The sequence below is a fragment of the Phalacrocorax aristotelis genome, chromosome 2 (genome assembly GCF_949628215.1).
Source record: "Phalacrocorax aristotelis chromosome 2, bGulAri2.1, whole genome shotgun sequence".
NCBI lineage: Eukaryota > Metazoa > Chordata > Aves > Suliformes > Phalacrocoracidae > Phalacrocorax > Phalacrocorax aristotelis.
In genome coordinates this window covers 102,918,807-102,935,838 of record NC_134277.1, presented here as the reverse complement: position 1 = coordinate 102,935,838, position 17,032 = coordinate 102,918,807, and the positions used below count along the sequence as shown (strand labels likewise).

At 40.2% G+C, this 17,032-nt stretch overlaps 1 protein-coding gene across 3 annotated transcripts in view; it reads right to left on the bottom strand.

Annotated features, from left to right (window-relative positions):
• MBP (myelin basic protein) overlaps nt 1–17,032 on the bottom strand; it is a 121,058-nt gene that overhangs the window by 55,399 nt on the left and 48,627 nt on the right. For all 3 annotated transcript variants that reach the window (XM_075084561.1, XM_075084559.1, XM_075084560.1), the window contains exon 3: nt 7,317–7,407. In XM_075084561.1, the coding sequence (XP_074940662.1) occupies nt 7,317–7,407 (91 nt within the window). The remainder of the gene's footprint in view (nt 1–7,316; nt 7,408–17,032) is intronic.

Genomic DNA, 17,032 nt, shown 5'->3' with positions numbered 1-17,032 from the left:
AGAGCCTGGTCACACAATCAGAGGTAATTATGGGGGCTAGACCATCAGCAAAGTGCCTCTTTTTAACCAGGATAACTGACCACTGAAAGCTTAAGAAGAATCAGGTGGATTTATTATTTTTTTTTTTATAAAATACAATTCTTGCAACAGGACATTATTTTGGCTCAAATCACGTGTTAGGGATGAAATTCCATAATTCTTATTATGCAGAAAGCCAAAGCTGGTGGCTTTCATATTTTGGTTTTTTTTAAGACACAAGAGGATTATCAACCTCAGCTGTGTTTCCGTATTCTCCTAATAAATTGTACATAAACTCATTCTGATTCTCTTCTAGCCATTGCATTAAAAAGTAAGTCACATTATAATTAAACTTTAGTGACAACATCTGTTTCAGCTAACACAACAGAAGAGCACTTGGCCCATGGAGGAGCATTCTGCTTCTTATTTCACTCCATCCAGAACTAAGCGTTTATTCAGCCTCAGCAAAACTGGAAATGGGACAAACAGCAACATCCCAGCTACTTTCCCCAAAATATAGATCTTTCAGAAGCACTTTTTACAGATAAAATCGTGCCTTAACCAAAGATGGTACATAAGGATCAGTGACAGAGAACACTAAGGACACTGTTTCTTCTGTGCAACCAGAATACTCCCTTGGGCTGCAGCCTGCTAACAGGACAAAGATGACAAAATACACTGGGAAAGGAGTAACTTGTTTTCATGGCTAGCTAATTAGCCAAAGGCCTTATAACACCACCAAGTAACATGTGACATTAGACCACCCTTAGCCATCCTCACTTTTACAATCAGCTACAATGTGTGCTCTGGATAACAATAGGATGGTAAATGCCTATTGTGCTTCTCCCCATCTCACATACAGACTCACTCTTACTGAATAAACAAGGCGAAAAAAATTCAGCAGGTCCTGTACACTGTGTAGCAAGCTTTAAAATAATAAATCATTTATTATACTGTTATTGTGCTGATTAATTACAGCAGCACAGACCACCAGCCCTGCACTGCTAAAAATACAGCAAGCATCACCACCTCAGGTCCCTGCCTACACTAACGAATCTAGTAACAACTCCAGTCCCTATGAAAGGGGGAGAAGAACCCAAACCCCCGTTATGCACATAGCTTGCATGTGGTACAGATGAGAAAAAAAGAAAAATCATACCAGATCAGACTTGTTAAAATGTCCTTAAGCGCTTGTGCACTAATTTTGTGGTAAACATCAGTGCCATGTTAAAAGCAATCTTAAAGGTTTAGACGAAGAGCAGTACAGTAATTATAATGGCATATTAACTAGTGAGATGTCTAAGAGCTGCTGTTATTGTTTAAAGCCTCAGGCAGGTGCCAGAAAAAAATGTTTGAATGCTATTGTTAAAAAAAGAAAATCCATAAAAATGAGCCTTAACCAAACCAACCACAGAATTAGCATCAGAATGCAAATTACCTATACTTTAGAAAAAGCTTCAAACCCTAAAATAACAAAAAATCCCACCAGTTGGCCAACTGCTGCCTCTGAAATCCTGTGGGTCTCTTTCAACCACAGCAGTTCTCTAGTCTTCAGCTTCTCTTATCCATATGTAAACTGGGCAAGGTTCCCTACACATGGTTTGCAAAAAATGTTTTATGACACATAAGATCTTGCAAGAACAGAGTTTCAGCCCTACTTCTGAGATCCAACAACTGCACAAAAAGTGCCAAGCATTTTTTGTTAAAATGTAAATCTATTCTTTCCATCTCCTAAACTTAACCCAGACTTGCTGTCTGGATAAACCAGTGGTCTCTGGATAGAAGCAGACAGGCCAAGTCTTGCAAGAAACTGGGAAAAGGAAAGAGATGGTGAAGGAATGCGGAAATACGCGGACAGCTGGAACAACAGAATCATCACTTAGCTTATAATGAAAAACTACAGGAGACTAAATTCCCCCATTTACCTCTCATGTAAGAGAGAATAACTGCATTGTGGTAATAACGTCTATTTTAGGACAATTTGCTGTCCCTCCAGATTGATTTTTTTGTGTAAGCTTGCATTATTTTGCATTAAAGTCATAGCTCGTGTCCCACGATTGATTGTGTTTACAAAGAGAGAAGCTTCCCAGTAAGAAGGTCACTGAACTACAATAACCCTCAGCTTTTAGCATGCTCCTGACATGACCAAATCACTCCCTGATAAAGGCATTGTGCAGCCAGGAGCTGCTAAATGCCTTCCAGCTCCTCCTTTTGCATTCTGCCCCCTCCCTTTTTTAAATGAGAACTTAAAAAGCAAAAATGGATGCAAGAAGAGTGAAATCCATACAGACGTAGCACACAATCATATATTATATTCCCACCTTGTAAGTATATTTTGTACAAGCAGTAGTTAATTTGTAGGAGGTCAACACTGCCTATTATTTCGGGAGAATGGGCTTTATATACCATCATTAAATCCCCAACTGAAAAAAAACCCCAACCAACCCACAAAACAAAATTAAAAAAAAACACCCAAAAAAACTGGTACCCAATACCCATCATCCAAAAATTCCTACATGGGGACATGGTGGGACTGCAGCACCTGCAGCCACCCTTGTCCTACCATGTTAGAGGAAGCCAGTGGTGAATATGACTACATCTGTCAAACTGTTACAGGTGGAGATCTTGTGGAGACAGAAGTTCAACCTGCGTAGGGTTATACAAATATCCACAGGACATTCTGCGTAGGACACAGCAGCAGGCGTCAGCATAAGCAATGAATCAGGGTCAGTCAGGGTCGCTGTGGAATTGTGCTGAATGTACGGATTCTAGCTATATCCTGAAGCTCTGCATACAAAAGATATCTCAGGATGTACTCAGCACTGCAATTAGAAACGGCAGAATGACAATGGTGCTGTGTCCAGCGTCACTTTACCATGCCTGGAACAGAGCAATGCTCCAGCTTAAATGAAAGGAAAAAAAAAAAGCTCTACAATTCTGATCAGGGGGTGGGGGGGAAGGAAGGCAGCAAGAGTTCATTTTGCCTTCTGTATAAAAACAAAACACAACCCCGCTGCCCCCAAACCCCAACAACAACAACAATACCCAACACCCCACAAGTACAACTCCAGCCACACAGCATGGATCACTGGAAAGCACTAAGCCATGAAGAACCATGGCCACTTCCACAGATACAATTTTAGAACTGATATACTAGATAGAAATGAAACCTTCCCGTTTGAGAAAGATAGTACACTTAGACTTTTCATTGCTATCAGAAAGGGGAATATGCTGTCAACATATCACAGATCCCCCATGGAGAATTTTTCCTTACTTGTAACTTTATGCTAGGGCAGAACTAGCATAAAAAACTGGAAAAAGAGATACCTTTAAGTTTTATAAAAGTAGTAGAAATAAAGTAATAAAAATCTGCATTTGCCCTTCTCCAAGTTAACGCAATATGGGATTGTGCCAAAGGAAGGCTCAGCCCTCCCAGCCAGGATGCCAGGCAGTTTGGCCCCTGGCTTTTGCCCCACAGCTGCAGAGTAGCAACGGATCTAATCAACTTTTGAAAATTATCTCTGGAAGTAAGGTCAGCAGTTACCTCCTAATCTATTTCTTTAAATGCACAGCACTCCACTCAGCAATTTTCTTCTCTCACTTGGACTGAGACATCATTCACGATCCTTTTCTGACTACACGCTGCTTGCAGTAGAGACCATGTTGACTACGTGCAAGTTCAACAGAAGTTTGTAGCAAGCAAGACATTCTAGTTCCACATCACAGATGCATATTCAGTATATATCAGACAACAGAACTCTGTTGGGTGTCACAAGAAAATCCTTTCAAAGGACAAACAAAACTAACTCTTGTTAATTCAGAATTTCATAGTTACAAATACCATTACTGTACAGACTAGATTTCTTCTATCCCATATCCTTACCCTTCTACTCCATTTCTCCACTCTATCCTCTTGTGTAAGTTCATCGTCTGAGAATGACCTCTCAGGCACAGAACATACCTGACTTGTTTGTTTCATAAAGCAGCTGGTACAACGCGGCTCCATTGTTAAGGACATTTCAGCCATACCCCAGTATAAAAATATTGAAGAGAAACGCAAAAAAAAAAACCAAACACCAAACCCCAAAAACTCCAGAGTGGCAATTCCCAAATTCAAATCATATGAAGAGGAAGAAAAAAATTAAGACATCCGTGTTCACTCACAAGTGGTCCTCCACAGCAGTGGATCAATCTTTACTTGTATTTAAAGGGAGTGCTATTGGGTCTGACAGACTTGGAAGAGATACCCACACTTGGTTCTTTATCACCACAGCATTTTCATTCAATAGCACTGTGCTTGCCTCAGAAAGTGTACCCAGATGATAGGGACTGCAGAAACCACATTTACTCTGGAAGCAAGTATTTTCAAAAGAAATGTTGCTGTATTCAAACAGGACAGCTCCCTCGGATATCTTCTGTGTAACAGTCTCTAGTAACTGCATCTATTCCGTGCTGTCCACAGCACAGGAGGTTCCCTGCTCCTGATAAATCTTACTGTCACCTGGTCCAAGACAATACTAACCTTGGAGAGGTGGGAGACAAGAGCAAAGCAAGAGGTTTTCGCCTCCTTTGCTAAGGACCCTTTGGCAGGGTAGTCCCGGCACTGTTGGCCACCAGGGACTGGCAGTTGCTGCCACCAGGTGGCTCAGCAAAGAGGGACAGCCAGTCCCAGTCCAGGGACCCGACTCCTCTGAGCGCCTGCTGCACTGCACACCCACGCACCCAGGCGGAAAGGGCAGGCGAGAAGTCAAGGAGCACTGCCCCTCTTTCTGAGGGGGGCTCAGTGGCTGCGCCAGGCAGGAACTGACTTCTCTGCTGCCTGTGCTAACCTTTCTGTAGGGGGTGGCATTGTGCAGAAAAAGCTGGGAAAAGGGATCTTTGCGAACAATAAATAAATAAGGCACAGAAGACAGCAATCTATGTGAAAAGGGAAGGCTGTGCTGCACCTGCTCAGAGACACTGGAGGCTATTTAAAATTCTTCAGAAGAGAAATTCTAGTCAAAGCTGAAGCTATAAATTAACCAACTCCTGGTGCATACTTGAGGCTCGTTATAATTAGCATCACTGGGAAGAAAGAAGAAAGAAATTAGGGACAGCTCAAAAGAGATCAAGCCAGAGGGAGAATAATTGAGCAGGGTCTGTAATCTGATCATTTAAGCCACGGGAAAACAAATAACTCTACTAGGGACAACTGTTTCAAGCTTATCATTTAAACCCTATGAGATAGATGCAAACATCTGAAGAAATTGCCTAGACTGCAGAAAAAGGGAGGTATACACAGTAGCATCATTCTCAGAGACATAAAATTTGTATCTGCCAAAATTTCCTCCTACTCTCAGGGCGTCTCACACTAAAGTGCTTTCAGTTGCACATTCAGTCCATTTTGATTTCCTCACTTGACCAGGGTGAAAAAGAACATTACAGGCACCATTTGTGCTGTATTTCCTCTTTTTTTGCCATTTTGATCTAATCTTGAAAAAAAAAAAACAACCCAAAACAAACGAGACTTTCATTTGTAAAGTGGTAAAAGGGTTGATATGAAATGCTATAGTCTGACTGGTGTTGGAGTTGGACAGAAATTTTCCATGTTGTGCAAAGTTATCAAAGGTTGATCATTCACTTATCTTAGATAAGCAGTTCAGTTCAGATTTGGAACATGGAAATACTTAGCAATTTCTTAGTAAATCATTAGCCTTAAAGCACATGTAGTACACTGCATTTCGACCTTCTTTAATTAGTAAAAGAATGTGTAGTGAGGGTATGGATCACTGGATGGTAAGCCTACTTCTGGTTTTTAATTTCCATTTTTTGAAGTCCATAGTCCCCATATGGACCACTTAGGCTTGTCTGACTACTGATTTACTTCACTGGTACCAGGGGCCAGTGATCAGAATAGATAAAAGTTTGAAAGCCTGAGATTTTGCAGATGTCTGTTTCCATTGCTGTCTCCATCCTTCTCACAGAAGGAAAACCTGAGAGATCCAAACTGAGAAAGGACACAGCTTGAGATGCACATTACACAGTGCCGTGGGGCTCTACAACCAGAAGCACTGGATCTACTGCACATAACTGGTGAAACAGATGTCGAGGAGATGAGGTAATAGCCTCACCACTGAATTAATGAAGTTGAAAACTAGTTCTTACATCCACTTAAGCCCACTTGTGGATTCTTCAGATGCTGGCATCATATGATCAGTGTTCGAAACATTCATACCAGGAATTCAGGCCCTTGTGACAATCACATGACATTATCTCATAGAGGAAATCTGATTTTAAACAAACCCAGTTTAAATGTCCATAAGCATTGTTTCCATATATAGTAAGAGATAATTAATTATTCATGCTCCATTCCTTTTGCACCTTGAAAGAAAAAATTCCTTACTGTATTCATAAATAGTTGGCTCATCCAAAATTTTTCAAGCTAGTCAGCCTTAATAAAATCCACATGAATTTTGCACATTTTGAGTTTCCACTCCAAAACATAATGGAGCTAAATACTACATCAACTGATAAACTTTCAGCCTTGCCCTTGCCTCTCCTCCCTTAGACTACTGCTTTTTTAATTGGAGCTCTACTAGCATAAAATCAACAAAGTTGGAATAATAAGGTTCTTTTCTGAATCTTAATGCAGAAGAAAAGGCCAGATACGGCTTTCAGATCAAATAATAAAACTACCAGCAAAACTTACAGGGGAAGGGACGGGGGGAATTCACAAAAAACTAAGAAGAGAAGCTCATCTAAAATCTCAGCCTCCAAGTATTCTCAGAGGTCATCTAGCCTCTCATTCTGCCACAAGATGAACTCCATTACATCAGTTTAGACGGTTACTTGTCTAACCTGTTTTTAAAGGCCCACAATGATAAATCTCCATGCTCTCCAGACGATGCAACCCAATTATTTAGTTTTTATTTTAGGATTCCCCTTCCCAATATTTAATCAAATCTTTTGTTCTGCAATTTAAAGAATTCACTGCTTGTCCTATCCATCATGGACAGAGAAAAGGTTAGTTTTGGTCTTACTGCATCCATTTTTAGTTTTGTTGAAGACTTGCACTCAATCTTTCTTCTCTGTGGTAACCAACTGCAAACCTTTCTTCAGAGATGATTTATTTTACACCTTTGATTTTTCTTTGTCTTCTTCTTGGTCCTTTCCTCCACCTTTCCAGGTCTTCGTGGAACTGTATGGCCCGCACCCAGATGCCATACACCAACGTTAAGTAGATCACAAGGACTTTGTGGAATTCCCTTTCCTGAACTAACAGATCAAATAACATTTTCCAGTTGTCTTGAGTAACTCACCAAATACTTCATTATCCTCTGAAGACTGCTGTGTTAGCCTGGGTGCTTTCGGACTCTCTTTAGCTACTTCCTCCACCTTGGTTTCAGTATTCTGTAAAACAAACATTTCTTCAGATTAGGTCATCTTTTATAGTTATCAAGCATAAACATTCTTCAAACTTCTTAATTATGCACACATTACATTCTTAATGAATACAGAGGTATTAACACGGAGTGTTTTGGTATCTTTATTACTTTTATATATATATGTGGTTTTGCAAAATACTGAGGGAAAAACACTCAAAAAACACAGATGGTTTGGTTTTTTTTAGTCTGTTTTAATCTGACTAGAGGACATAAAATGGAGGACTAGAGAAGAAATCTAAGAGGGACATCTTAAAAATCGTGACAGACTTGTAAGTTTCCGCATTTCCTCCTATTTCACTTTCTGTCTAGTGAAATCTTCCACTGATGACTTAGTGAACCAAGAGATTAGAAGACAGTGCACAAACATTCCTCCTTACAGAGCAAAGGTAAGTGAGCTACTGTTGCTTAGGAGCAGCCATCTTCCAGTCTTTAACCACCCTATGTACTTACTGCTTAAAGCACTTATCTATTTCTGAAACAGATCTGCCAATTAGCTACCTGGTGTTAGACTGGACCCAGAAGTAAGTCAATGGCTTCAGCACTTAAACTGCCAGAAGTCAAAGCATTTCAATCCCTAGCTAGAAAAGACTGAAAAAACATAGCCTGTGCAACACTGAGTTTTAGACATTTATATTGCTACTAAGGAAAAAAATAACTAATGTTTTCAAAGTGTTTTACTTTGGTACTCAAGAGAAATTTATATGCATACTTGCAGCAATGCAGACAAACTACAGCAACAGATATGACATGATTCGTGCAATATTAAATATTACTGAAAAGAGTTGACTAACAGTTGAGGAAGGAAAAAAGAAATGTAGCATGCATATGCTTTTTAAAGGGCAGATATTGCTCTATTTAAGTACATACTCATTCAGAAGACCTTCTGTGGTGTTTTGGAGAAATTTATAAATTCTGATTTATGTTTTGAAAATGCTGCTACATAATCGGTCCATGAAAATTACCAGTTCTCCCTTCAGAAATGTAGCACACTTCCGAACTCTAAGTGGTCTTTTACTTCCCCTTATTAATAAACACACAGAAGATACAAGATGACAGGTAGACACACAGAAGATACAAGATGACAGGTAGACCAAGTCTGTCAACCTCCCTATAAAGTACAGGAGTATAAACTTAGGGCACATAAACCGAAGAGACTTTGAAGCAAGACAGCAAGCTTTGTCAGAGGAGGAAAAAAAAAAAAAAAAGGACAGACCAACCGACCTAGGGAGCCTACTAGGTCACACAGCAGCGGACAAGAATTACAGAAAGCAGAGAGAACAGTTAAGAAAGGAGAAAATATGCTTCAGAGGAGGAAACACCTGCAGAAGAGAAAGGATTATGCACTCCCTCAAGGCACCAACCTGAGCATCCCATGTAGAAAACCCATCAGCTATGTATCTCAAAGCTGAGGAGACAGACAGTTTTAGCAGACGCTCACCTCAGTTTGGGTTAACTAGCATCCCTTGGGAAGATGGAGGGACCCAGTCAGAAACCAGCAGTGGCTATATTAGAAGACAACTTGCTTTGGGTAAACAACTTTGTGATCAGCACAAACACTTGAGCTCTTTCTCCATGGAGATCATTTGTAAGTTGTGGAGCCACCCATTTTGCAATGCAATAGTGCTGTCCACCCACACAAAGGACGCACGCCAAGGTCCACAGCATCTGTGCTGGTTTACAGAACCACTTGCACATAGAGGCCACTGATTCAGTAAGCTGCATATTAGAGTTGGGTTATCCATCCTATTTTAGTTGTTCAGTTGTTTAGTAAGCAGCAACTATTTTTTTTTTTTTTTTGTAGAAAGAGATGGAAAACAGCCTTCAACTCTGAAAAAAGCAGAAGAGGACATCTGCTACAGCAGAGTGAGCCAATCCCAAAGCAAAAAGCCACTAAAAATTGTGCCATCGTGGTTGAGACAGAATTCATACAGTTAGATGATCAAACCAAGTTCAGGGCTTTCCCAGATGAAGAGAACAATTGAACTCCTCATCAGCCCTATTGCTTTAAGTTAAGGACAGTGCTTGTTAGCTCCATTTTCAAATGTATTCAATCATATTTAGTGTATGGTAAAGCTGGTGGTGCAGGAGGAGAGGGATTGCTGTTCCCCATGCTCTTGTTTCTCTTGGGAAATGACTGAAAGAGTCTGAAACCTTCTGCAAGAGATCAAGACCAGCAGCGACAAAATGCTATCCAACAGATACTCAGCCGTGTCTATGAAACAAGTTGTCACTCCAAGTCCTTACTAGGGAGATGTGAACATCGCTTACTTTTAAAACATGGTTTTGGCAGTCTCAGGGAAATTAGAAAGACTGAGCCCTGAAATATTTTGCTTCAAGTTAAATCACTGGAGACAAGTAAACAGCAGCTGTGCTGTCTGCTCCCTGGATGAGCCAATGTTGGTGTTGACAGACGTCAGCTCCAAGATGTTGACAGGAAAGTTGAGTGATATATCAGTCTAAAACATGGCAGTGCATAGTTAGGTGTAAGTCTACTTGGCATGGCTTCTTACACAAAATGTAAATTTAAAAAAATATTTCTTTCGTTTTATTATTTGCAGTAAAAAAATTACATGACACATTATTACTGGCACATCTGATATTCGTAATACCAAAAACAACAGAAGAAAAGTCACTGCAGAAGAACAATTGATGATCCAGATACTGTAAAACAAGTTGTTTTTTAAAATGCTGGTTTATAACACAAGATTCAGCCAGTTGCTTAATTCTTTGTTCTAGTGTCCTAAAAATTTTTAGGTCTCTCTATTAATTAACAGAAAAAGTGAAAACACATTCCCTTACATTGCCTGTACCAAGAGGGATTCTTTACCTACACTTATAAAGTGCCTATGGTCGGTTATAAAATAAAGACCCCTTACATATAAAATAGTAAATGTCATTCTATCTAGCTCTTACTTACAGGTTGAGCACTCAATGCAATTTCAGAAGTGATGTGCAAAATAGGTTTATTTTACAGTGTCTGTTCCCGAGAATTATAGCTTACACCTGATTCTAGCATGAAGTAAATATTATATATGCCTGAATTCACAAAAACTCATTAGCTCTCCCCCAAAAAACATCTCGACCACCACAAATATTAGCATTAAACTGGAACTCAAGTCAAGTTTCTTGTGATGAGATGGGCACTGTCAGTGTGGTTAGACCATTCTCTGAACTAAGGTTGCCAACCTGTACTACAGAAAAAAGCGAGGAGGACATGCCCCATTCTGCAGGTGTTCTGACATCAGGAAAGAAACCACAGAGCACCAAGATCACTACCGAAGCACACTGGAGTTGCATTCCTTATGTGAATTGGGCCACTCATATTCCAAAAATATCATAAAACACCTAAGCAGCAAGCCAGCATCTACTGCATCACAACAGCTGGTCACAGACTAGAAATACTTCTATCATTTTATAAATCAGATACAAAATAGGATGTACATATATACTGCAACTGTATATATGTGAACATGTACATATACAGCTGCTCTTGACTCAGCCCTGATAAAAATTAGAAATTGCATTATAATCTGCCACAGTTTTACAAGACATTTTTGGCCCAGCTTCCTATTGCAGCTGCTCACCAATGCCTTGTAACTCAGTTCACCTGTTTTCCCATTATCCACCTAGTGAACACCACAGTCTCCATATTACACAACATTTTAAACTTTTGATAGGTAAATGTACAAATAACAGGCAGCTATCAAAATATTTGCAACAAAGAGCAATATCAAAAATAATGTTTTGGCTATATATACACCCATTAGTGCAAGAAGCAAAGCTATTTGTATTTTGCTGTTATCAGTGCCTGTTTAGATTATCCTTACCTAAATGGGAAATACTAAGAAATGCTGAGTTACCATGACCTGTGTTCTGCAGGCACTACAGTAACAGACCAGGCTAATAAATGCAGTGAAGTGTATCCCATTTACTGAAGCAGCTAATTCCTCACAACAACATAGGACTTGGAAATGCAAAGTTGTACTCTGGAGTATTTAAGCCAGCTTCTTAACTACCTTGACAGTTTTGCATCCTAGTTAGGATGGGCTTGTTCGTTTTCCTTTAACCATAAAGCTGTTACTCAATTACTTCATTTTGCAAAGGAAAGACACACAGAAAAGCTGAAACTTCTCATCAGAAGTCAAACACTTATTCAAGAAGCATTAGTGTTACGCCTCAAAGAGAATTAAAGAAATTCAATCCGATGCAGAGATTGGTTTTGTCTGTGCTCTCATTCCTGCCATTTAGAATCTATTCTGTTTTCTTATTATGCGCTTAGCTACTATATGTTTAGCTCCATCCCAACAGAGACAAATAAGAACAGAGTAAAATTTCCTTTATTTTCAGAAAAGTAGCTCACTGACATCAAGTTCTAAATGCAGCGAGATACCACAGACCATGAGTACACAGACTGCTGCTTTGGCAGCACAGCCATTTCTCCAGTACCTTCTCTCATTCATTGATTCCTGTCCACAGAATGGTACCTTTCCCGCACTGAACTCCACGAGACCCAGCAGAACTGGGGGCACGGTAAAACATTTGATTCCTCCTCTACACTAGATACACAAAATTATGATAAACAACAGAGAAGTTCCTTGTTATTTTCTTCTCAGACACTTCCAGTCTCAAAGTTTTTAGCTCCTGTCCATTGTGAGGAATTTTACAGGCACCGCTTAACACAACCGAACAGGTGCTGTGGACAACGCTTATTAGCAGCAAGAGCTCACGGAATGGCAGTTGACCCTCTTCAGGTGGGCAGAAATCTCCTGGGCCTGCGCTAACGAGCATGTTCAAACATCTTCCTGATCTCACCCGTGATTTCTTAACTGTGAAGCCCCCTTCCCATTAATACAAACTCATACACATACTAGCAAGCACCAGGCTTCTTGCACAGAACGTGAATGGTGGATTTCAACAATGCCACACCAGCTAATTCATACTCCCCCGAGCAAGACTACTGCCATCATTCAGAACAGGCTTACGCCAGACAGAGGCTAGGCTCATGGTATCTCTACAGCTTCAAGCCCTTCGAAGTGTTCCAGCAACAGCTACATCAGTTCCTTTTTTAGGCCTCACCAGTCACAGAAAGGATTCAAATTTTCCTATTAATTTTCAGATAAATAAAATAGCTGTTTTAAAAGCAAGCTAATCACAATCATTATCTCCAGTTTTCTGGTACACCTTATATTCTCAGTTTAATTCCCTACAGATTCTTACATTTAGTTTCTAAAAATGCAACGCTCAAAATATCCTCTACTCAGTAACTTTATATAGAGTAATTATTCTCATGTTCCTGTGCATGTATCCAAATCTTATTTGAGATATAAGGTAACAGAATGAAAAAAATTGACAGTGATGGAAAGAGAGAGGGCTAGAGTTTTCCAAGGACTGTTTTCTGTTCCTCTCAGCTTCACCAGTATTGTGCTACTGCTGCTAATGTCACCAATGGGGAATTTCAAAAGAAGTTTCAACAAAAGGATCCCATCACTAACCACCAAGGCAGACAAAGACCGTTTGAAAAAGGTTTAAGATCCCTCAAACATATTATCCAGGTCTTTGAAGAAATGTGTTCAGTCTATTTTAAAACCCTAAGGTACTGAGGGCTTGCAGCAGAAAACACTGAATTCCAACTCAAAAATTTGTTACATCCCCCATTACCAGTTCAACGCCATTTTGCTATGTGCTTCCCTCTATTTATGAAAGGCATTTAAAAACTACTTTTGTTTGTGAAGAAGTTCTTACAAATTAGGTTAATGCACAGGATATCTTGCCTTTATAGCAATTCTGTTTCATTTTGAGAAAAGGTTCCTGACCACACTGGGGTTCTCATATTTTATAACTGAGCTAAAATCTCTTCAGCTGAGAATGCAACAGATAAAGACAACTAATGGATCCACAGTGTGCTACTAGGCAGCTTTTACTAGTCTGTAAGATAGTCTCCCAGTGCTGAGGAGGGATGTTGAAGCATGCAATAGGGAGAAAACAAGTGATTACATTACTGTGCCCATACCACTGACACAGACTAATTGCATTTGGGAGCAAGGTGCTAAAATGACAGACTTCATTTGGGAAACAAAACAAAAAACAGGACAGACAACCTTGTGCAGTAATCAAGGTTTTTCCATGAATACTGTGAAATAAAAAACCCAAACAAACCTAAACTCATGTACCCTATATATAGGGGTAGAGGGAGAGGAAAAGCTACGAGTGACCTGTTACTCTGCAGGTACTCTAAGACACTGCCAGAATCAGGACTTCTCGTGGAACAGCAAGGAATTTGCAAAACAAGTTAAGACAAGACACAAAAATATGCTCCAGCTCAATATTTTCAATCTGAAGCAAGAATCCTGTGACATGTCTTTCACTCTGTGTGCATTAATCCTGGAAATATACACACGAAACCTGAACATGAATCACATAAAACTCAGACAAGCACGGACAGGGCTATGACTTGCTGTTTACTCTACGAACCCCATCCTGGTCTTACAGAGCAGGGCAACCCCCACCACATCAGCTGTACAAGCAGCACAGCGGCACACACAATACACAACTGTGAAAATCAATAGAGGATCAAAACCACTCCTGGGAACACACTGAGTTTCGACAGCCTCCAGAAAACTTGACCCAATACTAACATTATTAAAGCACAGGTGTTGCTTGCTTTGAACCCAGGCAGTCTCTCCTATAGTGCCACTGCAAACAGCATCTGGCAGGCACGCTGGTGGATGCAGCTCTTGACCTAATGAGTCAAAGAGGAACTGTAACAACACTTGCTGAACAAAACCAAAAATAGGCACTTTGGACATCAAGCACAACAGCAGTTCTTTTTTTGGAAAAGGTTTTTAAGCAGATTTCCAGAATAATATGAAGAGCGACAGCTATCAATACTGATGCTTTCACAGTCCACTTTAGCCTATCTAGACTGAGTGTTCACTAATTTCCTTTCCTTTGAGCACTCATTTTGGCCATATGCTGAACAAGTACAAATATTTCACTCTCTATTTTTTCAAGAAAAGGAAGTGGTTTAAGTCATAAACACAACGTTGATGCTGCAGCCTCAACTCTCAGCCTATCTCCTTAAGGGCTTCATAAATACATTGACCAAGAGCAGTGCCTAACCCCAGAAGACTAGTAATTTTCAAATGCCACCACCTGAGGCCTTTCTGAAGGGTAATAATTAAAAAGTGTACAAAAGCAATCCTGTTTCCTCTGCTAATTAAACCATTTCTATATTCTTGCATTTCAATAAAATCTGAAAATAATTCATACAGGAATCTGATACACCAGAAAGAAAAAAAAAAGAGCCATCTAAGTATCTGAATACTCCATGCATGCTAAAAGTACAACAGAGGTGCAAAAACTAGCAACTAGTTACAGATGATGCACAATAGTTAAGAGGAAAAAAAAACCAACAAAACTATGGCTGTTAAAAAAGAGTGCAAAATAACAGTGCACGAGTCAGGGAGAGAGAATTACAGATATTTCGGGCTTTCTTCCAGGCAAAAATTGCCTTTCAACCTTGTACATTGAACTTACCAAATTACAAACTGAAAGACTCCAACCTGCAATGAATAAAAAGCAGAATGCTTGCCACCGAGATCCTCAGCCTTGAATCCTCCTTAGTGGTCTATAAAGGACTGCTTGTGGCAGTAAACCTGTTGATTTGCCCCTTTTAACCACAGGAAGGGAGAAGAGAGGAAAGAGGTGGCAGATCTCTATGGGGAGCACAACGCAATGGCACAGCACAACACTCAGCAGCACTACAAACTTGCCTCAAAGCAATGCCACAAGGATTTCTGCAGGGTGCTGGACTGCACAGCTGCGTGTGTGCACTTCCACAAAACAGCACTGAACAGCAAAGGAAGCAAAGGCACTGAGAGAGCTCTTCAAACATTTCCCTCTGGGCAACCTAGATATGGCTGGCCACAAAGCAGTAGGTTTGGGAGACTTCCATCATTACAAACCACACTTCAGTGTAGAAGTTACCTGATGTCGCGATACTCAGGGGAGAGAGTACAGCCATCTCCCAGGCTGCCACCAACCACACTGACTCTATGGCACTGCATCTGCCTGCCGCTTGGGTGGGTGCGGGGGTGTAAATCATGCCTGGAAGTGACATCCAAATCTGCTTCTTCACACAAAGGGATGCCTGCAGTGCCCCAGGAACAAGATGATACTCAGAGTGTCTTAAAAGAGTAAAACTCAAATCACAGAATCCCAGAATCCCAGGTTGGAAGGGACCTCAGGGATCATCTAGTCCAACCTTTCTAGGAAGAGCACAGTCTAGACAAGATGGCCCAGCACCCTGTCCAGCTGAGTGTTAGAAGTGTCCAATGTGGCGGAGTCAACCACTGCCCTGGAGACATTATTCCAACGGTTGACTGTCCTCACTGTGAAAAATATTCAGTTGAATCAAATGTTATTATCTTCCTCCCATTATTTTCAGTGGAATAGATTATAAAATGAAAGTTGTTGCAGAGCATCTCAGAAATATTCACTGTAAAAGTATCAGGCCAAAGAATGATACAAAGCTATTAGAAATTAAAAACCTAGTTGAAGATGTCCCTGCTCACTGCAGGGGGGTTGGACTAGATGACCCCTAAAGGTCCCTTCCAACCTAAACCATTCTATGATCCTATGAAATTAACTAGTCTGCCACCTTAGCAGCAAAAAACCATCTTTTCTGGGCCCCCAGCTGTGAAAACCTTCTGGCATTTGCAGTACTCCAATTGACAGTAGACAGGTATTTTTGACAAAAGCCCATCACACTTGATACCCTGACTCTGCAGCCTGGCATTACCCTTGTTAAGAAAAAACAGGTAAGGTTTCACTTGTCAATATAAAAGTGGTTGACTCCACAAGCCTGCAGAAGCGAAGTGGAACACACGTGACTATGCGGGCTACAAAGACCTGAGGCGTAATTGTGCCAACTAAACACAGAGATAAGGAACTTCACACCCAACACAACAGTTTAGCTCTGCTCAGTTCCCCAGCAGCAAACCAGATTGCAAGGAGACCAGAATTTCACTTCTGGTATTTTATTCTTAATTCCATTACGTGCAACAACCAGTCCTTCAGTGTGCAAAATAAACACGTCAGCATGTATGTCTGGGTCATTTCTATATATAGTTGAAGACTGAACTTTACTGAGGAACAAAAGCATCTTTTAAGTGCTTACTTTGTGTTAAGAGTGTACCACCACAAAAATCAAAGGCTAAAATAGTAGACAACTTTAAAGGACTTTCTTGCTGTTCTACTCACAGTGATACATTATACTAATCCAAATCCCCTCTGAGCTTAATGAGTAGGAAACACGCCCTGGAACTACTGCCACTGCCTATCAAAAATGGAATTTCAGCTTCTTAAATTTAATTTTCATTTCCCAAGTCTTAGCTCATGAGGAAAGAAAGCTCACAAAAAAAGCACTTTAGATGCAAAATTACATCCCTTCAACTCCCTAAAAACTAGCAAGACATTTTCAGCATTGAAAAAGCAGAATTCACACTTACTTGCCAAGAATTAAAAGAAAAATCAAATATAACACCAACCAGTTAATTTTAGAAGGGAATTTTTCTAATATATTGATTTGG